Genomic DNA, 27,077 nt, shown 5'->3' on the forward strand with positions numbered 1-27,077 from the left:
ATGTCCTCTCTGCCCTGGTGTGGAAGCAACCAGCCCAGTCACCAGGACCAGAAACATCAAGTCCAACCCTAAGACCCCCCTCCCCAATCCTGAAACTGGCTGGGACAGGAGACATGCAGGTTATCTCATGGAAGTTGTGGATTTACTTGAGAATCTGACCATGCAGATCCAGTTTCAGGACTTAGGGATCTCCTTCTTCTTCGAGGGAGATGTAGGACACATCTGAAAACGTCAACTAAATAAGGACCAGGAAATGAGCTTAAGCACCTAATGCCTGAGGTTCCAGGATCCCCTCCTAGGTCACACCCTGGCTCTGTTTTGGATCCACTACAACTCAGCCAACTACGTCTCTCTCCAACACCGCCCGGCTTCCCATACTGGTCACAGGGTCATGCAATTCACTCTCTTAGTGCCATCCTATGCAAGTGGACTGCAACATGGTCCTTCTTGTGCTGTGAGACCCTCTGAACTGGGAAAAGCCAAGCAGCAAACCTAAGCCAGCTAGAACTGGAAAAAGTTCTTTGCTGTAAGCAGCAGGTTTGGTCCACTCCCACCCTTCCTCTAGCTATTTTACCTGGGAATTTTGTTTGCCAAGGTAGTTTTTACTTCCTTGTCTTATCACAAGCACTCTACCATCTCATGCAATGATGATTTTTTTTTCCCAACTATTACATTTCTATCCAGAGGCAAAACCTAATCTTTGACCTATGGGACTGATTCTATCAAAGTTAGAAGAAAAATTCTAGCTGAATTCAGCCACAGTATGTTGTGCCCCTAGATGTGAGCATGGACACACAGTCTCTTCATTCTCCAGGGTTGAGAAAGCCCCAGGCAGTGTCAGAGCTGACACCTACTCCTTGCACAGAAAGCAGATCAGTGCTGCTCACCACCACCTTCATCCCACTAGTCCTGTCTTGCTTCCAGTCTCGTGGGTCGTCACATTTCTCCACACAGTCCTTGAAGATCCCTTTGAGGCATTTGGTTTGTACAGCAAAAGGAGGGGGGTATTCCTTACTGAATGTGAAATGAGATTATCTAACGGTCCCAGATGGTTTGGTGGTTGTTAGTTTTCATCAGTCTGTTGCTTAATGCAAAATTTTGATAGGAGAGCCAGGTCATGGCAGAAATCACTGGGTAAGTGTGGTTTCAAGATACAACTGTAACCCCTTTTCAAACTGGTGGTAAGCACTGGATCACTGTAGCCAGAGAACAGCCATGCAGAACAACCATTCCCAAGTTTTGGAGGGCAGAATTTACCCTTATGCAGACACATACGTGGTGCTTCCTCTGCATTGCACAACATGTGTGGTCACTCGTGCCTGTCATTTGAGATATGATCTTCCTAAGTGCACTACAACACTTAAGCCTTTAAGCAAATATTATGAGACTGAAGTTACCCCCCCTAGGGCTTTCAAAAATTTATATGGCCACACGTAAGTAATTCACAAAATTACTTGCAACCCAACTGAGAAGAAGTATATTTCAGGGGAAATAAAGCAAGTGCAGCTCAAAATAGTACTCAAAATAGCCAAAGATAAAATTGACAATCCTCCAGATCAGTTTTGGGCATAATTGTTACATCTGGTGGGTCTACAGTCTCTGTCCTGCATGTACCCTACAACTCCACCAATGTGTGGTATCACTTCTCAACATCACCTTAATTTATTTTTGTTCTGTAACACGACTGTAAACAACTTCCCTGCAGAAATCATATCCAGAGGATTATGAATCTTGATAATCTATGGTTTATGAGTTTGTGGGAGTGGGTCTTTCTTTCTTGGACAGTTATATTCTAGTATGTCGCTTGGACTTACCAATGCACACAGGAGAAATACATCTATTCACTGTGTCTCAGATTTGTAAAGGGCTCATTGAAATAATAATGGAAATGTTTAGAAAACTGCTGGAAAAATACAAAGCCACCAGTTAATTAGCATTAGCTAAGGAACTGCAGGAATAACTGAATTAGCTTCTTTTCTCGCTGTAGGTAAAGATTAAAATGTATTCAATTTATGGCAGTTTTCAAGTTGCTAAGGATTATGAGAACAATGCAGGCTATTTTCAGCTCGCCAAGGAGAGTGAATCAAATGCAAGAGCCCAGTCTTTCAAAAACAATCCTTCAGATGAATCATCTGCAGAAGCCTGGCTGGAATGCCCTGCAAGGCCTGACACCATCTCCTTCCCTCTCTGTGGGAGCCAGACATGTAATTAGGAGACTGGGCCTAAAAGGGAAAACTTGTAGATGTCATGTATGTCAGAGGAACTCCAAGAACAGACAGATCCCAGGCAAGGTGCAAAGGCTTCACTCCAGTAAAGGAAACAACTGATGACGGAACTTTGGACAAGTCTCATTGTGTCAAATTTAGCTGCTGGTGCTGGTTAAACTTTGGTTCTTTGTGTCCAAAATAGGACATTTTTATGACAAATTTTATTATCAATTATTTATTTATATGTAAACAGGCAAAGAAGGAGAGGCAGTGGTGTTGTCCTCTATGTAAAAAAAATAAAAATTGAGTGGCTGCACAGAGCTGTCTTTGAAAAACAGTGATGAGCAGGCCAAGCCAACCAAGGAAACCTCATGGCTGGTGTTTACTACAGACCACTCCATCAAGAGGAGGATGTTGGTGAAGTGTCCTTGTTTCAGCTACTGGATGTACCATGGCTGCAGGTTCTGATCCTGCCAGGGGACTTAAACCACCCTGACATTTGCTGCAAAAGCAGCCAGAAAGCTGTAAACAGTCCAGAAGACTCTTGGAGCATGTTGAGGATAAATTTTTAATCAAGGCAACAGACAGTCCAACCAGAGGAGAAGTGTTACTGGAGCTGTTGCTCACTGACACAAATGGACTTGGGAATATCTGTGGATAAGAAACTGGACAGGACCTGGCAATGTGTGCTCACATTGCAGAAAGCCAAGTCTATTCTTGGCTGCATCAGAAGGACTGTGAGGTCGAGGGAGGGGATTCAGCCCCTCTTCTCTGCTCTCATGAGAGAGCACCTGTAGTAGGACTGTGTCCAGCTCTGGAGTCCTCGGTACAAAAAAGACATGGACCTGTTAGAGTGGGTCCAGAGTAGGGTCACAAAACTGATCAGAGGGCTGGAACACCTCTCCTGTGAAGACACAGTGAGAGAGCTGGGGATGTTCAGTCAGAAGAAGAAAAGGTTCCAGGGAGAACTTATATCAGCCTTTCAGTACCTAAAGGGGGTTTCCAAGAGAGCTGGAGATAAGCTGTGAATGTCCCACCCTGGAAGTGTTCAAGATCAGGTTGGATGGAGGTTTGAGCAACTTGATCCAGTGAAACATGCCTGCTCAGTGGCAGAGGGAGTTGGACTAGATGATCCTTAAAATGATCTTTTGATTCAAATCCTTCTGCAATTCTATGATTTATCAGAAAATATAATTTTAGAATTTTTAAAAGACATTCTGAACATATTGCCAGAAGTAAAAGCTTACAAGCAATTGTCTTTGCTTTTCACCTCTCTGTACCAACAAGTTCTACAGGGCAAAGGCTTCACAACTTACTTGTACAAGACTATGATGCTCTGGAATCTGATGCTATCTACTGAGCGAGAATTTAATATGAAAGAAAGTAGGATACCTTTTTGTTTAGGAATTTCTCTGAAAAACATAAAGAATGTTGAATTTTCTAAAATGGGTCATGACATGAGAAGTAACGCTTTGGAAAGAAAGTATGTTTTCTGAACACAATGCTAATATTCACATTCTAAAGGGCACTTGCATGTTCAGACTGAAAAAAAGGACTATTTTATGCATTCAAAGCCCAAATAGAATAAAAACAGTATATATTTCCTTTGCCTTGCAAATAACTATTCATCAGGAACAGGAACAAGAATAGGACCTGGAGGCAATGAATATAATTTATTACCAAGAGGCTATAGATTAAGTAAATAGCAAGGAAGTAAATTTTGCATTAACAGCCACATGGTGTGGTGTATGCATGGCTGAGGGTACACAAGAGAGTGTCTCAAACCTCAAGTCAGGTCTCCTGCAGCTAGCTCTGCTTCCTTCTCCCATTTGTTCTTCTCCTTGTCCTGCATTTGGGAGAGGCCAAATCACCATGCAAAGGTACCTGTGGCTAAATAAGGGCTGGCATCCCCAGGTGGGAATTAGATGTTAGAATGTAATTCTGCAAACTATTTCTAAGACCCTCGTGTTCATGCAAGTGGTGAGACTGTGGACAGGCTGAAGTTTAAATTGTGCCAGAAAGCTCTGAAAAGAGTATGCCAGGAAGAAGCTCTGCAGTGAGTTGTGCCACAGGGTGATGGAGACCAGTACCAGTGCCAGAACAACACTTAATGGATGAACTGATGTGTTCCACTCTGAAATCTAAAACGTCAAACCAGGAGAATTCTTTCAGATGCTTTGCTTTTCTTTTTTAATTCTTTTCTTTTTGCTGACACTGACCATATTTTTGCAGAGAGGGGGCAGGATTCAAACTATTTATTTTGAGAAATCCTTTGAAATGGAACTAAACTAGTCTTTAAGCAATATCACTGTGCCAAAAGTCATACTTTAATCCACTTGGTGTTTGTACAATATATTTGTCTGAGGCACTTACACGCCTAAACTGATATTATTATCTCAAAAAGGCACAGAGTTTAACACGTTTATGCTCACAGCATCCACACGTGGTGGAAAGGGCTGTTATTTCCACCTCCAAAGGAGGAGCAGAGACATGTTAGCTGTGCCTGGTCTGTCCCTGAACAGAAACAGGGCACTGCCCCAGAACTGCCCACACTGTCAGGGCTATTGGCACGCTCCCCTGGTTCACGCTGAGCCAGCCATTCTCCTGACCAGTGCCTGCACACAGAAGGCTTATATATGAAGTCTAATCTCATGCCCCCAAGAATTCTCCTCCAAAGGCCCTTTCTGGTGTTCATTTTTGAGCACAATAAGTATTTCAAACGTTGGGCTGATAACTAGTTTTCTTACTCGCTATTGTAACGTATCCTGGGACAATGAGCACTTTGAGCTCGCTCCTTTGCGTGTGAACAAGGGAGAGTTGGGGAAAAGGCATAAATGTGACTTTCTTTTTCCCCAGAGGGGACCTGGGCACACTGGGGACTCCCAAATCACCTTGCCTCCACAAAGATCCAGTCACACTGCACTCCCACTGCACAGGGGGAGCACGAATCACAGTCCCCAAAGTTGAGGGAGGTGACAGAGCCAGCCTGCTGTACCATGTGCTTTGGCACTTTGCTCCTACATCCCCCTATTTGCAATAACCACTTCCACCTACCTGCAGCATAAAGAAATGGATATTAAAATTCAGGATCCTGCTGTTCAGTTTCTATCCAGCTTGGGTTTAAACTTCTGCTTTATAGCTCTCTCTTACCAAATTTTAATTGATGACTCTTTTTGTTCCCTTCCATTGCCAGTGTGATGCATTTGGGTACACCCACATCTGTGCACAGTAGGTGAAATCCTGGCTTTATGTAAGTGGATTTTTAACTTTGGATGTCATATGTCTGTTGCTTTAGATTTCCACATATCTACGTCACAAGGATAAATAAATCTATGCAATGATGGCCATCGCTGGTCATGCTGTTACACTGAGTCACCACACAGCCTGGGTTATGTTCTCCAGAGGTTTCTGCACAGGCATGGATGGGAAAAAGAAATAAAGCAAGTGTACAGCTACTGCAGAGCACGGAGTACCCAGGGAAACACTGGAGGGGGTCAAAGCATGCCTGAATATGTTTTTCAAAATAGTCAATAAGTCCCAGCAAACAAACCCATTCACTTTTACTCATTCACAGATGGACCACAGTACTCCTCATTGGACAAAGTCAGAGGTCAGATTCCAGTACTCTAATTTCTCTTAACAACTTAGTCCTTGAAATGCAACACTGACTCGAGAAAAAAACACAAAACCAAAACAAAAACCCCCCAATTAATCTTACCCAGAATTAATTAGGAAAGTATTCTCTTTCTGTGGGCAGGGAAATTAGAAGACAAAGTGATCTGAGACCACAATGTAAATCAATGACAGAGTAAGACAAGAACTCTAGATTTTCAGATCCATGTGCTCTAACCACAAAACACCCTCACAAGACTCTTGAGAGCAGCAGCCCCTGGTTCCTGTTACACATTGTTGGTAAACAGGATAGAATAGAATACTTTTCCATAGATAAAAAGACCTATCCTTTATGCACTCTTCACTGATACATTTTTTAGCTTACAGAAGAATATTACAGTTCCTCTAGCAGGATACACTCAGTCTTCCCAGCACATCAGGGACAGCCTAATGAGCACCTACCACTGAGATGCTGTGTCTGCTTCTACTTTTTCTACCATATGGCTCAGCTTCTTCTTTCCCCTCTGCCTCTTTTGAGCCATGAGCTTGTCTCCTCTGCCACTGTCCCTGCGGTTTCAGTAGGAGTCCCTGGCTCCAGGGGCTGTGCCAGCAGCCGTGTACCCAAATTTAGAGCCGGACAGCCCTTCCTGACTCATTAACAGAAGAGGGTCATTTGCCTTGCCAGAGGCTGTCACACACCAGCACAAGCAACAAAGCAATAAAATACACCTGGCACCTGCCTCCTGCCTGCATCCAAGGGGTTGTAACATGCAGACTGGCCTTAGGTGACCCACAGCAGAATATGAAATGAGTAACAAGTGCAGTCCCGTCTGGGATGTCTCTAGAACACCATGCTGCTGCAGTTTTGGAGAGCGGTAGGTCCACCTGTGTGACAAGGGAAATTTGTAGCAAAACCCCTTGGGCAGGGAAAACTCCTTGGATGAAGATACACACAAGTGGAGGAGGCTGAGAACAGCCATGTGCTCAGGAAAGCTCAGCCACAGGTGAAAATCTATTATATGAGTATCATGTGGTCACATTTGACAGCATATTCCAGGGAAAAGGATATTCAGGCCAAAGGGAAGGTCTAGACCTTCAGCTGAGCACACAGACAGCAGCTATACAAGTTGGTTTTTTATTTTTCTTTTCCTCCCCACTTCGCTTTTTGCCTTTGATGTTATGCAAAAAGTTGCCTTTTTGCTTTAAACTTTTGGACATACACAGCCACGATTGCAGTAGCAAATTTCTTGAGTTAATTCAGCTCAGGTGAGACCAGGATTAAAGGAGGGACTGTTCAAAAGCACCTCTCTCCAGCTCGGTGTGAATTGCTCCTGGCAGCAGCCCTGCCCTCAGGCAGCACTCCTCACTCCTGCTCCGTTAAAAAGTAAATGCCAGACACATCAGAATGGTCTTTCCCCAAAATGTTCCCATATGCTGTTTCTAGAAGCTACTGTGGCTCTCCTGACAGTGCTCACATATCAATAGCAAGGAACGGGACTCCCAACTGCAAACACGTTATCTGTGGAGGGAAGAGAGTGCAAGATAAAATGCCTTTTCCCAGGAAATTTGCTTTTAAAAATACATTTGATGTGGTGACCCAATCGCCAGTGACAGAGAACTAACCTACATTTCCCTTGCCACCCTTCAAATAAGGCAAGACAGCACCAATGGGAAGCAAGACCTCTATACAGCAAATCCAGCTGAAAAGAGCAAATTTAAAAGCTTCTGGCAGAAAGTTTTCAGCCCCGAAAAGCAAAATGTCAGAAGCACTTTCTGCAAATGGTCCTGCCCCATCCTTACAGGGAAACAAACCTTAATCTCTGTGAAAGATCCTGGGCTGCAGTGAGAGAAATATTTCTGCAGATAAGACTGGTGAGCAACCAGAGAGAGGCAATTTCCTTCTTCTCTGCTCAGTATCACTTAATTAGGGTTACACTTCTCCTGTCCTATGGCACTGGGTAACATTTTGCAGCAGGGTGATCAGGAACTTTAGGACTGAATGTATCTAACACCACCATCACAACAAGGAACTTCATAGTGATGGCGGGATGGATGCTTGGCTCTGTTTCTCCTAAAGGAATAACCCTTTTTCTGGAGCTGTAGGAGAGTCATGGCAGAGTTTTAATGGCAAAATCCCTAAGGCAGACAAAAATAATTGCATGAATTTTAATTTTCTACCTGATTTTTAATATTAAGAATGCTGAGACCAAGTTTTAGTAATGCTGCCTCTATGTTAATGTAGGTCTTAAAATGTGGATTTCAAATTGTATTTCTCACTCTTTCACTACAATGCACTTTGGAGTATGGTATCTTCTTCCTCAGGGACACATGGACATATAAGGCTCCACTATGTCTCACTCAAGAATATCAGTGCTCCTTAGAGTATCATCAATTAGAGATGAATTAAATAAAATTACACAGTGGTTAAATGCTCCTAATCAATGGAATAATCAGACAGAACAAACTCCTCCAAAACATCTTCAGAACTAGTAGAGAAAGCCTTTTACAGCTAAGCCAGGATCATGCAGCCCCAAAAAGGAATTTTGTCTTGGAGAAGAGAAAAGATGACATAAGTATTTTGGTCTCTGAACACCCTTTCCCTCCAATTTAAGAGAAAAAAATGGCCTTTATAGGCTAAGATATAGCCATGTGGCATGAATCAGAATGAAATGAGCACATGTTCTATAAATGCATCAAAGAAAAGCTCCACCAGCAACAGTATTTTCTTTTTCTATAAAATTCTTTAAAAAGTAAAAGTTTGGCTACAGCAGACATAACCACTGTTTCAGAAAATAAAAGAAAAACACAAAATCCTCCACATTTATTTTCCACTGAATAATTTTCCAGAGAGAATGTTTAAAGCAGAAAACTATGGCAAGAACTTCTGCAGTCCTGTGAAAATAGTTTCTGTAAGAGGAGGCAACCACAATACTGCAAAAGGAAGTCAAAACAGGATTTCAAAAACCAACCTGTATTTCCATTAGAAAAATTTTAGGTTTTTCAGAATCCTGTTTAGGACCCTCACCCCCAGCCCAGCCCCAGAAAACTCTGTGAAACTCCCTGGCTTTAAAAATATGCCCTATGTAGAGTTTTTGGGACAAGCACAGACAAAATGTAAAGCAAAATATCTTTTCTTTCAGCATGAATATGAACGAGGTGATAATGCTTCATCCTCACCTGCTTAATGGGTTCTTCTTCTAGAATTTGTGAGATTCACAATGCAAATGTAACTGCAAGTTAGCCCAGCACTGACCCCAGAACCACAGACTCCTGACCAGAGTAACCTTCCTGACTACACAACCTAGAATAGAGGTTGGAGCTGAGCTATAAGTATGTTTGGGAGATTGAGTCTAATTTTTTGCCACAAATTCATTAAATGTCTTCTGGAACACACTGACATGCAACACTCGCCAGCCTCCTACTGTCCTCTTCACCACAGTCTGCACAACCTCCCTCCAGAAGTAAACTTTTAATACTGTTTTCCATGTAAAAGAACGGACTTGTGAACACCCACGTTAATTCTGCATCTTGCTTCAATGCCACCATGTTATTTCACTTCAAAGCTTTTCAGGTTGTTATGAAAGTCCTTTTCTGTTTAAATGAGTGTAACCATTTAATCAGAATGCCTCCACCTTGTGCCTGAGAGGGATCCTACTGTATCATAATGAATTCTCACACTGTGGCATATATGGATTTAACATTTATTATATGCTTTGCTGCAAAGTCCCTTCCTCCTGAATTAAACACCAGCTATTTAATTGATTTCAGTGTACCACAGTGCAAATTATCAGGTACTGAGAGAGGCAGAACCAAATCTAAAAGACTCATTCAGTGACTACATGAACATCAAGTAACCAGCAATGAAACTTCTGGGCAAAGCATGAAAGGAAGGAGATGGTTATCCAAAGCCAACAAAATTGAAAGAAAATTGTTATGGCTCTAAATAGCCACCTTCCTGCTGTTTGGAGAGAAAAGCCTCACTCCTACTCTCAGGGAAGCAGTGATATTATACAGGATTACTGGCAGACTTATATTGCTGCCCCATGAATTGCCTACACCAGACCAAGCTATACAATACAGGTACATACACCCCCGTGCCCACCTGCAATGGGGATTTAGTGAGGGAACTGCTGGTGGGCTGAAGGAATAAACTCAAGTTGGTGCTGCCAAATTCTATTGTAAAAAAGCTCAATCAAGGCACATACTGTTACCCTAAGAATTTGGTACTGGCCCTTGCTGTGGAGCAGACATTACATCAAATAACTCTCCAAAAGTACTTGTTCATTGTAATCACTAGCACAAAAAAACAAACAGAATTACAAGGTCTTCAACTCCTTCTGTAACTTTAAAGATTAATACATAAGAACAAGGTTTATTTTGAATTTCAGCCAAAACTCTTGTTTTCCTGATTGACAACAGCAGCTTTGCAACAATAGATATCTTAAAGAAAAAAAATCCATTTTCATCTGAGCTGTTCACATTTCTGTAAAAGGAAACATTATAATGCTCTCTGTTCAGTGAAAATGAGAAAATGTTTCTCCATTACCTCTTTATTCTCAAGGCTACAGGGAAAAAAGATAATCACTCTCCATCAGATGTAGAATGGCACTTTGAAAAAAGCCCAACCCTCAGTGTTGGCTTGCTAATGAGTCCTTACCGGGATGCTTTGACTAAGGTAACAATAATAAGTGCAAGCTTTGGAACAAGGATTTTGACAGTTGTTCAAGGTGACAAAACACTGTAAGTGAATTTGGAAATCGTCATGAGAAAGTCTTTCGTAGTCTCCAAGATGAAGAAGATTCTCACTGTTCATCTGTTGCTGTAGGGACTCTAAAATGCTACCCAGAGCTGAAGCCTTTACACATAAAACAGCACAAGGAAGCAACAGGACTGCTGCTCAGTGCCATTCCCAGGAAAAGGTGCTGTGTTTGGAAAAGACATGGGGCCCAGGAGTTACCATAAGTCCTGCCTATAGCCAGAAAAAAAGAAGAAAAATCAAAGTGCTGAGGACAGCTAAGACTAGCCAATGAGCCCATTCACACTTCAGGATCACACACAGTCCAAACAATTACAGGTGTCTAAAAGCCATTCTGGTGGTCAATCTGTGATTTATTAATCTGTTACCAACAAATCTGCCCACTCCCACATTAATCTTTCCTAGTCTGCTTTCAACCTCTCAGCAACTGGAAAAGGGGAGACACTCCTTCACATTGAACACTAACCAGCATAACCCAACTGATATAATAATCTTTTTTTCCACAAAGGAAAAGATGTGAAATTGATGCTGGATTAATAACTGCCGCCGAGTTCCCAGGGGCATGGTGCCAAGAGCAGGTTTATGATGTGGTCAGCAGCTTGCAAAGCTCTAGTGGGAAAATACTAAAGTACACTGAGATTAACTCCTTTAGCCTTTTTGCAGGGTTGCCTGTGTTGTTTAGTCAATATGCCTTCGGAGATTTCGATAAGGCATAATTTTTTTGTAGCTATACTGACAGAATGTGCTCTGACTGCTTTAAGCACTAGAAATAGGCTGGAAGCAAAACTTGTGTTGCCCATGCCCAAATAATAAGGGCAATTTCAAAATCCAACACCCCAGCGCTGCAGTTTGGGACCATGGGTGCAATATGGTCATACTGAAGGCTGTGATGGGCCCAGGATTCATTTTCCTAAGTGCTTCTCCCACGATCATGGTCTGATGCTCCCAGTTGTGTCACACATGCTCAACCCTGTTGCTGCTGTCCCACTTTGCTTTCTGCATTCACCAGCTGGATCCATCCCTGGAGAGCTGTGCCTTCGATACAACACACTTCCCTCAGTTCAAAAAACTCTTGTCCACAGAAGCAGCAAAAGATTTTTTTCAACACAGTGTGTAGTTATTGCCATATCTTGTTCCACTGCAGACTCACAAATGTTGTTTTGCCCAAGTCACTGGTGTTTCACTACATAAGTTGTGAGGAAATGAAGCCTAACTAGAACCCATAAGTCTCTGCTTAGTTGTGTCAAAATCCAAACAAATCTCCCTTAGCACCTCTCAGGTTCCTTCCTGGTTTGAGAGGATGTGCATTAGCCTCCCTGGTGCTGTACTACTTACATAGCATTTGCTCAAAAACCCCCACCAAAACCAAGTGAACAATTTATTCAATAACTGATTAATATAAAATTCATGTGTATTTGCTTGACCAGGAATTGGGAATAGGTCTTTCCATGGCCCATCCATTAAGTGTCCTAGCCAATAAACTCCATGAGATCCATCTGCCACATAAATCTACTACACATCTTATTCCTGTGGGGCACGAGGAGGTGCATGAAGCATGGGATACAAGGCTTTTGACACATACCCAGTGTATTTTCAATGGATGTCAGGCATTAATTTGGGCTGAGCCTTTTGAGACACTTCATCCAAACCAGGAATACTGGAAATAAAGAAGGACAGAGTCTGTGGGTGTGGGTGTGCAGCTGATGTTCCATCCTGTACTGTGAAACAAACTGAATCCCCTGGCACACGGTCATCAGTGTTCTTCATTAATGGTGGTGTTTCTCTTGTTACCATTACTGTCATTACTAATAATGATAACAAACACACCATCTGTAAAGAAAAGTGATGCTGAGGGGTTTCTCTCACATGCTTGGACAAAAGTGTTTTCTGCTGCTTAATGACTAACACTACGTTTTAATCATTCATTGGTGAGGCACTGGAACGGGTTGTTCAGAGAAGTTGTGGATGCTCCATCCCTGGAAGTGTTCAAGGGAACACTTGGTTGGATGGGGCTTCAAGCAACCTGGTCTAGTGGAAGGCGTCACTGCCCATGGCAGGGGGTTGGAACTAAGTGATCGTTAAGGTCCCTTCCAAACCAAGCCATTCTATGATTCAGTGATATAAATTCCACTGCGAGGGCAGAGATAGTTCCTTCTGTCTTTTGCACCCCCCAAGTATGGGAAAAAACCTAATGTGGTGTGGCAGATCTGTGTTTTGCTTTAATTAGCATCCTGACGCGATAGCGGCTTGGCGTGCGGGATTGCTGTTTTGTAACACAGTGAGTCCTTGCAGGACTCCTTAAGGAACCTGGCAAACACGGCACTTCCCTCCATTGTCTGTTGTTTTTCTTGGAGGCTGAATATTTTCATTGAAATGTCACTTACATACCCCGTCCATGCTTGGCTGCTCTTGGAGTGCGCTCAGGCATTGGGTTTTCAAAAAACAAAGGAAATTCAGCACTTAATCACAGCTCAGCACTCCACTTACTTATTAGCAAAATGTGGAGTTGAAAGGCAAAATCCCAAGCAGCGTAGTTCTGGTAATAATAAAAACTTCTGCAGATTTTAGCACCGGTGGGTACCTGCCTGTTTGAGCTGCCTCCCAAGGTGTTACAGGGTTATGAAGCACCTGTGTCTGGCAGGGGAGAGCTGATAAACAGCAGGAATGGGACAATGGGATTCTGAGCCTGCAAACTTGTGGGCAGGGCTCTCCTCCATGCGTGACTTGCACCCGGTAGGAAGGAGCCTCCGTCATCTCAGCTTTTCTGTGAAAGAAATCATCTGAATAATTCAACAGAGTTAAGAGACCAAGCTGGAAAAACCCCAAGGTCAGGGATTCAGGCTTGGTTTGGGCTGGGTTTTTTTGTAAATGTAAGGAGAAACATTTCAGGGTTGGGTCAACCAGGCTGCTCACCCTAAAAATTGGTTCTCAGCAGAGATGTCAAAGCTTCAGAAGACATCACACAGGAGAAATACCCTGGAGAACCAGAACCAGCAGTCAACAGGATCTGGGTAAAGCAGCCATCCTACTGAGGGGATCAGATGTACTCTTTGGGAGCACAGCTCCACCAGTGCAGTGGAAAGCTATACCAGACAGGGACTAGGGTTTTCACTTTCTTTAACTAGATCCTAGTGTTAATAGGAATTCCTCTGCATTTGGCAATGTTCTTGACTGTGAAAAACAAATGCAGTGATACCCAGAGGTGGGTCTTCTGGTTTGATCATTGCTTGCATGCTTCTCCAAGCCTGGTCTGTCAGTTTTGGAGGTGCCTTTTGGACCCATTTTTAGCCTGTTTTCCGAAGGCAGCGAGGCACTGACTCTCCATCCCAGCTTTCCAGCCCTTAGTAATTTCTGACCTGTTAGATGAACTTCAACCAGCTTTGACAGAAGGGTAGAGATAGCAAAAATATTAAGTTCCTAAATATTTTAAGGAAATACGGATGAATAAAGGAGAACAATGAAATTACTGTCTTAATCAATTTATAACGTGCTCCCCCTCTCCTTTTGGAGAGGCAGCAGCCCCAGCTCCTGTGGCTTTGACTAGTGTAGGTTACAGAAAAATCTCTGGGAAACCAAACTTTGCTGCTTCACGCTTCAGTGCAGGTGAACAATACAGATGAAGTCAGGGTCAAACCTTGGGAATCTGCTTCGATCTCCCCAGGCAGCACCTTCAGAAACAGCGTTTGCAAATGGATCCGTAAAACTCAGATGGAAAAGATGTTTAGATTGGATATTAGGAAAAATTCCTTCACCAAAAGAGTTGTCAGGCACTGGCAAATGGTGCCCAAGGAAATACCACCATTCCTGGAGGTATTTAAAAGACGTGTAGATGTGGCACTTGAGGACATGGTTAGTGGTGGACTTGGCAGTGCTGGGTTAATGGTTGGACTAGATGATCTTAAAGGTCTTTTCCAACCCAAATGATTCCATGTGTTTATGTAAATCCATTTTTATGCAAGATTTTCCAGGACACAGAAAGTGAATCATCAATACACAAAGAGGCTGATTATGCTAATGAAACATTAGTATCTGACGACACTAACCACAACAGATTATCATGATCTTTCCCTGTACTGACGAGATGAAATAAGGTAGATCAATTAGGAGATACAGTATGGTAATTCTTACCAAGTGGCAACAATAGCAACTAAAAATCCTGTAAATGCTCATTAACAAAGCTTATTATTATACCAAAATACAGTTTCATAAAACTTCTATTTCTGAAAGCAATTTTTTCCCCCCTGTTTTTTTACAGTATCCTCCGGGGAATCTCAGCATCCAGAAGGAATGAAACTTTCAGAGTTTCATTTTAGTTTTTGTCTTTGTTGCCTGTGTAGGTCTTAACAGTACTATAGGAAATCCAAGATTGGGAAGGAGCAGGTGTTTTCTTGGTTGGAAAGCACATTATTGTCATGGAAATAAGACAAATGTTCTACAACACTTTTCTATATTGCCTGAAAAATTTTAGCAGAATCATCACAGGAGAGGCAGCAATTGTCCTACATCTGTAATCTGCTTTGCAGTTGCATCCCTAACTCCACCTCATACCAAAGCTGAGCAATACTGCTTGGAGTGAAAGGCAGCAAGGAATTGTCCACAATCTTGCCAAAATTAGAGGCACTAGGTTGGAATATCTTGCACTTTTGGAAAACAAATAAAGAAAAAAACAGTCCAGCCCTTTCTAAGGGACAGGATAGTGCTTTGAGACAGCACATGAAATTCTGAGTTGTCAAATTTGGGGATCTCCAACCTGAACTTCTGGTGTACCCTTGTCTTACCTCTCAGTTTGAACTGTTCTGTGATGGCTTGTATACAATGTATGTGAAAACAAGGTGGTGAAACCAAAGCCAGAGTCCTTATCTCCCCCATGGACATGCCAGGAAACACACAGTACAGATTCACCGAGAGCTAGGTAATCCTGGGAAGAGCTCCCAGGGGCCCTGGCAGGAACAAATTAAGTGTCAAGTAGACACGGACAGCTGCCTCTTAACCTCCCTTTCTTCCAATTCCAGCACAGACACTGAGACCTTTACTTGCCCATATCTTTGACAGAATAAACGAGGTGTGATATTTATGCTTCAAGCTGGCCTGCTAACAAGCGTGGCTTTCATGGAAAAGTAGATGTACCCAAGGACAAACATAAACAGAGAGGTTTGGTCTACCTCCAAAAGCCTTCTCCCACAGAGGTGCTGCAAGATGCACAAGGGCTGTAATGTGGATTTTCCACAACATAGCAAGGAGTGCTCTAAAGGTTGGTAATGAAAATGCTGTCCATGACACAAAATAACCATTGGAAACTATTAGCTAGAGTTCACTTAGTGAGGACCCAGGGAGAAGGGCATATGGATTTGAGATTTGCTGTGCCCATGATACTGACCTTTGAGTGGCCCTGATTTTACCCATCCTTTTTTTATATTCTAAATGCTGCTTCATGAAAGTTGCTTGATCAGAACCATTTCTGCTTCATATCAGAAGCCAAGTTTTAAATGTAGGCAACTGTCGTGTTGTTTAGGAGAAATACACAAAAATGAGAAGATAAAAAACCCACAAGGAATCTAATAATAAATAGGGCAGAAATGTAAACAAATAGATACTTCATGCTGTGCAATGGTTCACAGCTATTGTATCAACAAGTTGGTGTTACCTTGGAAACCAGAAATTATCTGTACATGCCTTCTCCCAAACAGGAACCCATGAAAAGAGGCATGCAGAATGGATTTTGAGCCTTCTGGGCTTTGCAGAGTTGCTGCCCAGCTGTTGATGCCAATTGATCCCAAACTCAACTACTGATGAAAGTTCAGAGGCAGTGCAGAGGTTGCACCATCCTTCATGCAACACCCAAAGCAATGAGGTGAGTCCCTGGCATTCTTGTCCTCTCCACTAGGGGATAACACAGCCCTTTCTCAAGAACTGGCAGAAAGGTTATGCCCTGCATTCAGTTCAGTGCTCTTGGTTTACCTTGTAACACAAGGCACAGCTCTTTGTTGAGGCTGGGAATTGCTCAGAGCAGCCACCCCAAAGCATGCTGATGGGTTTCCAGCTGATGGTTTCAGCTGGGCATCTTATCCTGGTGGGCATCAGCGAATCTGTATCCCTCTGGAATAGCTAAGTGCTTGGCCCTCGGAAAATTGGTTAGCTGGGTTTACAAGCACAGCTATAACAGAAGGGATAATTCTCTAGTCAGTGTTGAATTGTGAGCAAGCAGAAATTTATACCAAGATATATATTCAGTGTCACCTATGATTACAGAACTATATTTCAGATAAACCAAAGATCTGGATGTCAGGAATTTATGAAAGTGAAAGTTACACTACACTGAACAAGCTAATAAGAAGGAATAATATCGATTTATTTTTTCTAAAGAGATTAAACAAAATCAAGGATTTGTAAAACAACTGATCACAAAACTAGTACTTCCCACAATCCAGCTGGTTTGTTGGAATTTGTACAACACTGATGTTCCTATACAAGTTCTTTTACAGCACTCTGAACTAAAACATGGGCTACAAAAACCATATTCTTCCCACACTGTCAGTAGAACAACTTCTAACAACTGTTACCAACAGACCAGGGACCAGCACAGTCCCCAGCTTTCCCTGGGGTATTTAACCCCAGAACTGCCTCTATCAGATGTGTCAGGTTTCCCTATGGCACATCTGGCTCTTCCCAGCTGTAGTTTACTCTTCTGCCCTGTCTGTCTGTTCTGATCTTGTTTGATGTGATCTCACAATTGAATAAGAGAGAGGCTAGAGCTGGTAAGAGGAAATTTTAACTTCAAATCATGTTTTTTAATTGATTTCAGAATGAGGTAAAAATAGAAGCACTATGAGCATCTGCCTGCCCCTCCCTGCCTTCCTGCCAGGTTGATGTGACAGGAGGACCAGGTCAGCTACAGCGTATCATGCATGTGATGGGATCCTGATTTTCTCAGGTCCAGAAGGGGAAAATGAGGAAGAAGAGGGGCTCTGGTGAAAGAGGTGTGTCAAGGAATAGTGATATGATCTACCACTGTTGCTGAGTTAAGGATGATGCTGTCTTTCAAGTGCAGTACCCATGTACCCATGCACATGGTGGCATCTCGGGTCACCTTGGGCACAGTACAAAGCAGGTACCTGTTGGGACACAGAGAACTAAACCTTGGCAACTCCATACATATGAAGCCTGTTCAGATCCCTTTAACATCTCCTCTTTGCTCTGGTTTGATTTGGGTGACACTCATCACAAAACAATTTAATTCCCAATTTCACAACAACTCAGCCCGTTACAACTGGAGATTCATTTTTAACCACCCACCAGGGATTTTGCAGTCTGTAGCACACTAGACAAATACCTCTCATGTACCCCATCTTTTGGGTTAAAGAACAAAACCAGAACAAGAAGAGGTGGCAATTTTGACACAAAAAATACATTAGGTTCAGTACTTACAACTGCATGACCAGATATAAATGGTTCGGGCTCTCATAGATGTCTTCCAGGGCAACTATGTTTTCATGCTTGATCCTGAAAAACCACAAGATAAGATAAGATAAGATGAAATACTGATTTTAATTTTTTTTACATGACTATGAAACATAAAGCTATTTTTAGTTAGGCACTACTTGTCAGTGTTTTATTCACCATCATAAATATTTTGCAAGGACATGTAGTGATAGAACAAGGGGTAATGGCTTTAAATTGAAAGAAGGTAGGTTTGGATTAGATGTTAGGAATAAATTCTTTACTACGAGGGTAGTGAGTCACTGGAACAGGTTGTCCAGAGCAGCTATGAATGCCCCATCCCTGGAAGTGTTCAAAGCCAGGCTGGATGGAGCTTTGAGCAACCTGGTTGACTGGAAGGTGTCCCTGCTCATGGCAGGGGGGTTGGAACTCGGTGATATTTAAGGTCCTTCCAACTGAAGTAAACAGCCAGAAGTGCTTCACAGCCCAGAATACTGTTATTACTCAGAGAGATTTCTTTCAATCCTCTCCAAAGGCAAAATGTGTAAGGGTTAAGTATATGAGGCATTAGAAGTTCAGATGAATGAAGATGGTTGGTTGGAGGTTAAATTCTCAGGACAGCTTCGCTGCAGGGTATAGGGGACTGACGGAGGCAGGGTGTAGGATGGCAGGGAGAAAGCAGGGATTTGACTCTGTGGAGAAGCTGGCACAAGTAGGCAGCAGCCATATGACAGCTCCACACTCCTTCACACCAAATTCACCCAGTTCTGATGTCCAGCCAAGTCTTCACACCTGAATTTCCCTGCAGCACTGCTAAGCACTGGGTGCTTTCTGTGCAACACCTCCAAGTAACCAATGGGTTTTCTGCATCCTCACAATTCCCACCAAGCCTCTTGTCAAAACACTAGCTTTAAAGACAAAAATCATCTCCACAAGCACCCATCTAATTAACCAGCTGAGCAATGCCTCTCTGGGTTTGGTCCTTAAATGCTTACAAATAATGCGCAAAGGATACATTTAGGTTGTGCAAACCCTAAGGAGACTACCAGTACAACCCCAGGGGCAGGATATTAATTACACCAATTGTAGACAATCATTTTAAGAGAAAGATGGAAAATGCTAAGCAGAGGCCACTCACTAAGCAACAGATGGACATGTTCAGAAAGAAAGTAAACATGCATTGTCAGCAAATCCAAAACTTTACATATGTCTAGGTTCAAGTAGCTTAATTAAGATGCTTAATCATGTATCAGGGCCTTATCTTCAGTGGTCCCAAGTGTCCTAACATCTGTGTGATGATGCTGAGAGCAGAAGATCCCCTGTGCCCAGCAGGATCTTTACTGTAAGCACACAGACTAATTTAATTTCCTCTGAATTCACTGGTAAGATTATGACTGACCTGAATTTACACTCATAGTCATCAGAAGCTTATTCATATAATGACCTTCACACACAGGAAATTTAACATCAACAATAAGCAAACTCAAATATAATGCACTACACGACGTTAGAGTAACAAGTATATGACTTGGCTATTCACTCTACCTAAATATCTGGAAAATCCCATGATATTTTAGCAAAATTTCCAGGTAGACTGTATTGCAAATTAAATTCTTAGTATTTGCAACAGGAAACCAATACACCACCCACTTGGCTTTACACAGCACACGTGTTAGGAAGTGTTTATTTTGTTGTGCAGGTCTAGTGCCTGGTCCCTTAAGGGTTAGGTAGGGCAAGGGCTGGTTTGCCTTGTTTAGGTTAGCTGAAGGTACGTTACAAATGACATTTCAAGCAATTAGTCACATTTAATGAAAATTATTATATGTATTTATCCATTTTCCTTTACGCACATGCACATTTACATGATCGTTTGTGTTCCTCCTACCACCACGATCAGGGCAGTTTAACACAAACAATCTGCCACAGTGTTATCTGCTTAAAGCCCGCAACTCAGAGGTACGGTTTTCACCTTGCCTATATTAAATACGCTTTGCATTTCTATTTTTGAGAACCTCAGAGGTTCCCCAAACGCCCTCTGAGGCAGCCACAGCAACCCCTAACCGTGACACACACGGCCAAGGGGTGGGTTACCCACAGAGCAAACAGCCAGGGAGGCAGAGGCCAGAGGAGAGCTCATCAGACATGCAACACCGCACGCCGAGGGCTGCGGCGAGACCCTCTCCCCTTCCTGATTTGCAAACCAAATGGGCACTGCACCACTGTGCTCTCAGAAGGCAGATAAACTCGCTCAGTGCTAGGGGGGGAGAAGAGGTTTAGTCCCACCACTACAGAGTCCTCTGTATTGAGCCAATCTGCCCCTCTATGAAATCAGATGCAGGATGTGAGCATGTGGGATCCAGCAAATATAAACTAGAAGGCGGCAGCAGAAGAAGTTGAATCACCCCCAAAGTACACAGAGGGCAACGTCTCATAGGGCTGAAGGCATTTGGAAGAAGATGCCCCTTTCATAGGTGATGTCTGTGCATACCAGCCACCACGCTGGTGGCTGCTGCACTCAAGGGGCTTGCTGAGATGGAGAGGAGGTATTTTTCTCCACTTTCTCTCAGCCTTCCCAAGGCCAGCAAGGCCTTAATTGTGGTGTTACACAGTGTTTAATATCCCTGCAAATGAAGCCGCTTGTCCTGCACAGCATTTCTCTACTCGGATGAACTCTCAAATGGTAAGCTATCAAAAGGAAAATGGAATTTAAAATAAAAAAAACCCAGTGACATGGAAATCTCTTGGGGTGAAACCCACAGGTTAGATGAAGCTGGGTGGGGTGTTACTGAAGCTGGACCAGAGCATCTGTGGGCTTCCCAGCAGAGGTCACTGCCCAGCTGCAGCTCCTCTGCCTCTCACTCCAGAAATTCACACAGAAATTTGTGTGGCCCTTTCTTCACTTTAAAGCACGAGCAAGCAATCGTGTACAGCCTGGATACACAATAATTAAGGCTGAACACTGCTCATTTTAATAGCACCCTGGGGTTTGGGAAATTGGGTGTAGTAGCATCGCATTGTTTTGTTGATACCCCAAAGGTTAATGGGGATGGGGCAAATTTGTCCCATTCCTGTGCAAGCAGATCAGCAGTGCCAGACGTGCAGGTAACAGCCAGACACACACTTCAAGCTTGCACGGATGTTTGGGTACATCGAGAGCCAAGGAAAGAAAGCACTGTGCAGTGGCATCTACTTGATGGTCACAGATCAGGAGGGATTTGAGAATGGGTTAATTAACTCCACTTTTATCCCCACCAGGAGCACTGAGTGAATCTCAAAGGTTCAGAGGAGTCATTCTGCTAAGCCTCCAAATGCCTGCACGCAGCCTCCCCGGTGAGCTCGCCCAGCAGAAATACTCACCAGACTGTCTGATCTCCTCGAGACCTGACAGGATTAATTTTTTTAAAAGGTGTTGCTCTCACTTTACAAAAGAGGAAGCACCGTGAAGAAAAACTTGAAGATTTCTCATGAGAGGAGGGAGCAGAAAGGGCCAAGAATCCAGGTGCCTCAGTCCCAGAGTATTATCTTAACCAGTGGGCCATATTATTTCCACCCCTTCTCCTTCCCATCTCAGAGAAACAATATTAACCCCACTTGTTTGTAGCCTTTTTCTTCATTCTGTCCTCCCTGTCCATACTCCCCTTTTCCCAACGTGTAGCTCCCACACTGCAGCTGATAAACATGCACTGGATTAACTCTGCACAAAGCAACACATCGATGCCATTGAAGTACATGATGGGACAATTATGGCTGTAGCAGAGGGGACGTGGACATGCACTGGGGTGACAGCAGTTCCCATTGATTGTTTCCAAATAAATAAAAAAAGCCCTGAAAGTGAACATCAAAGCATGGACTTAGTTAAAGCAAATTAGATCAGATTACTCAAATTGTTATGAACAAGGAAACATCCAGCTAAGGAAAATTGCCCTTACCACCCTTTTAACCTCCCTTTCATCACACTTGCTATTTTTCCTGATGCTCCCCCCCTTTCCTGGCAAACACCACCTGCTGCTTGTGTCTCCCACACCCTGACGTGTCCCCACAAATCCCTCCATCTGTGACACAAAGGGCACATGACACCTCCAGCCACCACTGCTTTTTTCATTTTCAGGAATATTCTGAGGCCATTAGACAGAAACAAGATGCCTAGAAATAAAAATATAAATAAAGAGAGGCTAATGCTTTTTTACACTCCAGTCTCTTCACCCTACAAAGCCCATGAGATGCTGCAATCCAGGGGAAAAAAAAAAAGAGGAAAGTAAATCCAGGAATGAGAATCAGGGAAATTTAAGTATACACAAAAACATGAAGAGGGATTAACCTGGTAGGAAACCATGAAAATAAAGGATGGGTTCCCCATGTTCAGAACAGCCCTGGTTTGGATGCTGTGCCTCAGACAGACACAAACCATGGGGCTCGATGCAACCATCCAAAATTATCAGGCTTCCCCTCCAGCCTTTCAGGTCTATGATTCTGCCCTGTGGTGTTACAAAGGTGTCAACAACATGAATGAAGGCAATGTTGCACTTGAGCAATATTTTAACACATTACTAGCCGAGCCTTAAAGGAGCAAACTAAGCTGTGCAACCAAGGACTTCAAGTGACTTTTCTGGGCATGGCAGCTGTGCAAACAAGGGCTGATGAAAGAGTGTTTGATCTGTGGCAGAGCCCCAAGCACAGACTGGTCCCTTTGCTTGCTGTGGAGCCATTGCACAAGGGCATTGATAGGGGAATTGTCATTTCCCCCTGATTGCTACAGCATTCAGAAACACAGAAACGTCCACCTCTGAAAGAGCTGAAACACATCCCCGAAACAAGACCCAACTTGACCAGGAGTAGCATTTCCTCACTGTACAAGAATTTCCATCACACCAAATGGGGAGTGCTGCAGCACTGGAGTGGTGACGAGTACGTGGTATGGCACTCCAGTGATGCTAAAATCCTCCCTTGCCACTGGCCAGCACAGAGACATCATGTCCTACCCACTGCCACCAAGAGGGCACAAGCTCCATGGGCCCAGAACTAGCTTTAATACACAATATTCCCTTCAACATTTGCAAAAAAAAATATTAAAAATCTATATATTCCATGGGCTTTAGCTGGATATTTCTTCTAAGAAGCAAGGGATTGAAATTTGGAAGCTGATGTACAATAAGGGAAACTAAATCCTGTAATGACTGAGCTTTCTGTACATCTCTGCCAGTTCCTGACCATCCCAGAGGCCAAAGGGCTGAAATTAAACCCACTGTGTATTGCCATGGATCATTAATTAGAGGGGTAGCACTCTGCACACATAAAAGCAGAGAACCCAGACATTGCTGTTGCTTTGGCTGCTGAGCTGCCAGGAGAGCATGTTAAACACACCAGTTATAAACTACAATTGAATCACTTACATTAACATCTATCATATTTAACACTGAAAACTAGGATCAGTAAGAAGAACGCTGTTCAAAAACCTTGGGCAAACACGACATCCATGTAAGTAGGGCAGGATCCCCCCACAACAGCTCTTTTCCAAGTCACTGTTACATTTGCAAGATCTGACATTTAATGCTGCACCTCCATGAACAGCACGTGTAATGGATAAAATGCCACAAGAAAGCGTGAATAATTTTGTGAAAGCCAGAACTAACAAAGCCTGAGTCTATAAGGATTTGTGGCTTTGAGTAACCAAATGTCTTTGAGAATCAATGTTCTGTTATTTCTACATGTACCCTGAAGAGAGTTTTACCAGCAGCATGAGGGTTCCTGGGTTGATGAATTCACAAGTTGACCAAGGGAAATGTTTAAATCACAGTTTTTGCTCTGGATGATCCTGGAAACTTACCTTTGCTCAACTGTTTTATTTGGTTGAAACAAGTCAATAATTTCAACAGGTATTAGGATAGTCTCACACATGTTCACACAGAGTGATCATATCAGATTGCTTTACACTTGAAAAAAAACTATCAAAAAGTCTTCAGGATGGCTCAGAATGATGCAAGAACACATGGGAACAAACCAGCCTGCTCCCAAGGGGAAACTGTGGCAAGTCTGACAAGAGGGGAATGGGGTGAGGTTGCAGGGGTTGGTATGGGGAAGGAAACTGATGGTTGGAAATCCTGGAAATGGCTGGTTGACTGCAGCAGAGCTCTGCCCACCATTCCTGCTCCAGAAAAACCTATATGATGTTGTCCATGGGACTTGTACTGCCTCACCTCGATGTCATTCTTGTCTTGGGGGACCCAAAACTGAACACAGGATGGGAGGTGCAGCCTCACCAGTGCTGAATACAGAGGGACAATCACTGCCCTGGTCCTGCTGGCTACACTGTTGGTCTTTGGGGGCTACAGGATAGAAAAGGGAGGGAGGAGAGTGTGGTGCCTCACATCATACGTGTCTGGTTGACTTTCAAGGGTCCAAATTATAAGAGGCTACCAGATTGATGTCACTAAGTCAACCCCCTTCCCCTGCAATGGACACTCTTGCAGATAGAAAGAAGACACTTTGGAAGAAAGGTGGAAGGTTTAATGACACTGAGATTAATTTCTGCTACTTCATGTTCCCCACACTGTCCTCCCACAGCAGCCAGCAAGTACCTGGTACAGCAGTGGTGACACCTTCTGTGGCTACAGAAAGGGCTTTGGTCCCCACCATCTCAGATCAGCAGTCTTCCTCTCTCTCACCCACAAACACACATGCAAATAATGTGAAACGTAGAGAAACCTCAGCTTAGACACAGAGGAGAGATGTGAACAAAACCAGGCAGATGTCAGTTGCTTGGCAAAGGTAGATCTACAGAGTTTGCAAAGCTAAAACATCTGTTTTTTCTCTCCTACTGCATTTAGATTGCTGGGGCTTTTTTGAAGTTATGAGTTTAATTTGCTTATTGAAAAGAGCTGGAGGAGATTTTCTGGATTCAGTATTGAATATTCCGTTGAATTAAAAATGAAAGAGAACTCATATTTATAAGCTGAAACATAGAAATTGTGCTATGTCCCCTGGCCAGACGCTGTTTTTTGACCTCCTCTGATCTCCTACCACTGTGATACCTTTTGTTCCCACCCACATTGCACATCTCGCCTTGCTCAATCTAATGACTGGGAAAGGGAGGGCTAATTCCACCTCAAAGCCAGATGGTTCCAGTGCCCATATGTTGACTGCCCAGCCAAATTAGTTAAATCTCTGTGGCTGGAAGGCCAAGGAGTTGAACTTTGGGGTCACATATGGGCTTCAAAACACAGACTGCTCACAACACAGAAGGAAATCATTGTCTTTACTAATATCTTTAAGATCTTTATGCTTCTGTCAGGTTAATTTCATCTGCTTTGGAAAATCAGCTAGAAGAGAAAGACCCTGGATGCCCTAGAAGATGGTACACAAAGGCAAGCATGGAGGGATGAGTCACTTCATACACCTTCCCTCAGCTGCAGCTGAAGAGGAGACTGTGATAAAAAGCTCCAGTGCTGGTAGCAAGCAGCAAGTGGCTCAGAGCAGGTGTTTGAAGGAAGCCGGAACAGCCAAAATTCATGGGAGAGACACTCACCAAAAGACCTACTTCTATTAGCCTTGAAAGCTGGTGATGATTTTAAAATTGATATTGTTTCCAGTTTAGTTTTTTCACGATTTAACTCTTCAATTAGGCATATAATTTTCTGTATGCAAAGTAATGAACCAGGATGGGATTTCTCCTGAGCCAGCGTCCGAGCAGGATGCTGAGTAATTCTGCTGCCAGTGCAGCTGCCTCCTCTGGGGCCTACACGGGGAGAGAGAGGAGAAAGGATGGGGAGGTGCCAGGACATCTTATCTCATGCTTATACAACCTGAGCTCTCTCCATTTCATTTTTCAGATCCTACCCATCACCTCTGTAACCTCCTCTTACTCAAGAGTGGAGACCCGGAAATCTTTCCAACAATTTCAATGGCCTTTCTTCCCCAGCACTGCATGCCTTCTATAACAAATGCCAGCCTTATGTACCATGTGCATAAAACATTCTCATGAGATTTCATGGTGATAAAGTCAAGTTGGAGACATTCCACAGCTGGAAACCTGAGCTGTGTAGTTAAGCAGCTGTAACACTAACTGGCTGTGACAAAACCTACCCACATTCACCTCACAGTTTCTGATCCATGCCCTACCTCATGTTGTACTTCCTAGCAGAGTAACCTTTCTGTTCATTTCTCCAGATCCTGTGGGCAGAGACTGGTCTGGCTCCTTCACTGGCAGGGATATTTGCAGTCTGCCTTCCTGCACCACTCTGTACAACAGGGCAGCTTGAAGAAGTGGGGACTGTTTGCTCATCTTAAAACTTGGTTCCCTCCTGGGAAGGGGAGAGAGTTGTATGAACTTCCTCAGGTCCCGAGCATGTGTATTTTCCTCCTGGAGGTACTTTCTAGCCATCGAGCATGGTCCAAAAGGGATGCTGGGGACAGCATCCTGACCATTTCTGAAACAATAGCTGACTCCAGCTGTTGTGCCAGGCACGATGCTGGGCCCATTAGGCATGCAAAGAGTGAGCCCACATGCTTGTTGCTTCCCTGGGACACAAGCTGAGGTTATGCCCTCTTCTGCCTTGTATCCAGACCACAGCAGAGCTCAGACAAAGGCTGAATTTCTCCAGCACGGACTCATGCTTTTTCACCAAAAAAAGTAACAAATGAATATAGGCACTTTGAGAATAAACATGAGTGATTCCTAGATCATATACCTGAATTTAGGTGCTCACCTTGTGTTCATTTGTCTCAAGTATTTTTATGGGAATGCTGCTCTGCAGCCATTCAAGGAAAAGAAATTAAAGCTCTGGATCTTCTATTGCTGTAACTTGCAACTCTAGTGAGAAGACTAAGCCCAAATAACCTTCTGAAATGCCCATTCAAGGCAGCAGGAATATCCCTGATTTCCACAAAAAGCAGATGAAGACATCAGAATGATGGTTTCCAATCCATGTATCCAAATTGGCAGCGATCAAAAAGGCTTGCAAAGCTTGAGCAAAAACCTCCAGGCTGTTTAATTTGAAACACATCAAAGCAAGTATTAATGATGAATTAATCATTAAAGGTGAAGAAGATTAAAGTAGTATCTGCAAGGA

The 27,077-nt window shown here is 43.2% G+C and overlaps 1 protein-coding gene across 3 annotated transcripts in view; it reads right to left on the bottom strand.

Annotated features, from left to right (window-relative positions):
• The window catches only part of CAMK1D (calcium/calmodulin dependent protein kinase ID), a 216,429-nt gene that overhangs the window by 69,124 nt on the left and 120,228 nt on the right, over nucleotides 1-27,077 (bottom strand). For all 3 annotated transcript variants that reach the window (XM_018068141.1, XM_018068140.1, XM_008926178.2), the window contains exon 3: nucleotides 18,001-18,075. In XM_018068141.1, coding sequence (XP_017923630.1) covers nucleotides 18,001-18,075 — 75 coding nt within the window. The remainder of the gene's footprint in view (nucleotides 1-18,000; nucleotides 18,076-27,077) is intronic.

This window comes from Manacus vitellinus, unplaced genomic scaffold (assembly GCF_001715985.3).
Source record: "Manacus vitellinus isolate BGI_N305 unplaced genomic scaffold, ASM171598v3 scaffold_13_pilon, whole genome shotgun sequence".
Classification (NCBI taxonomy): Eukaryota; Metazoa; Chordata; class Aves; order Passeriformes; family Pipridae; genus Manacus; species Manacus vitellinus.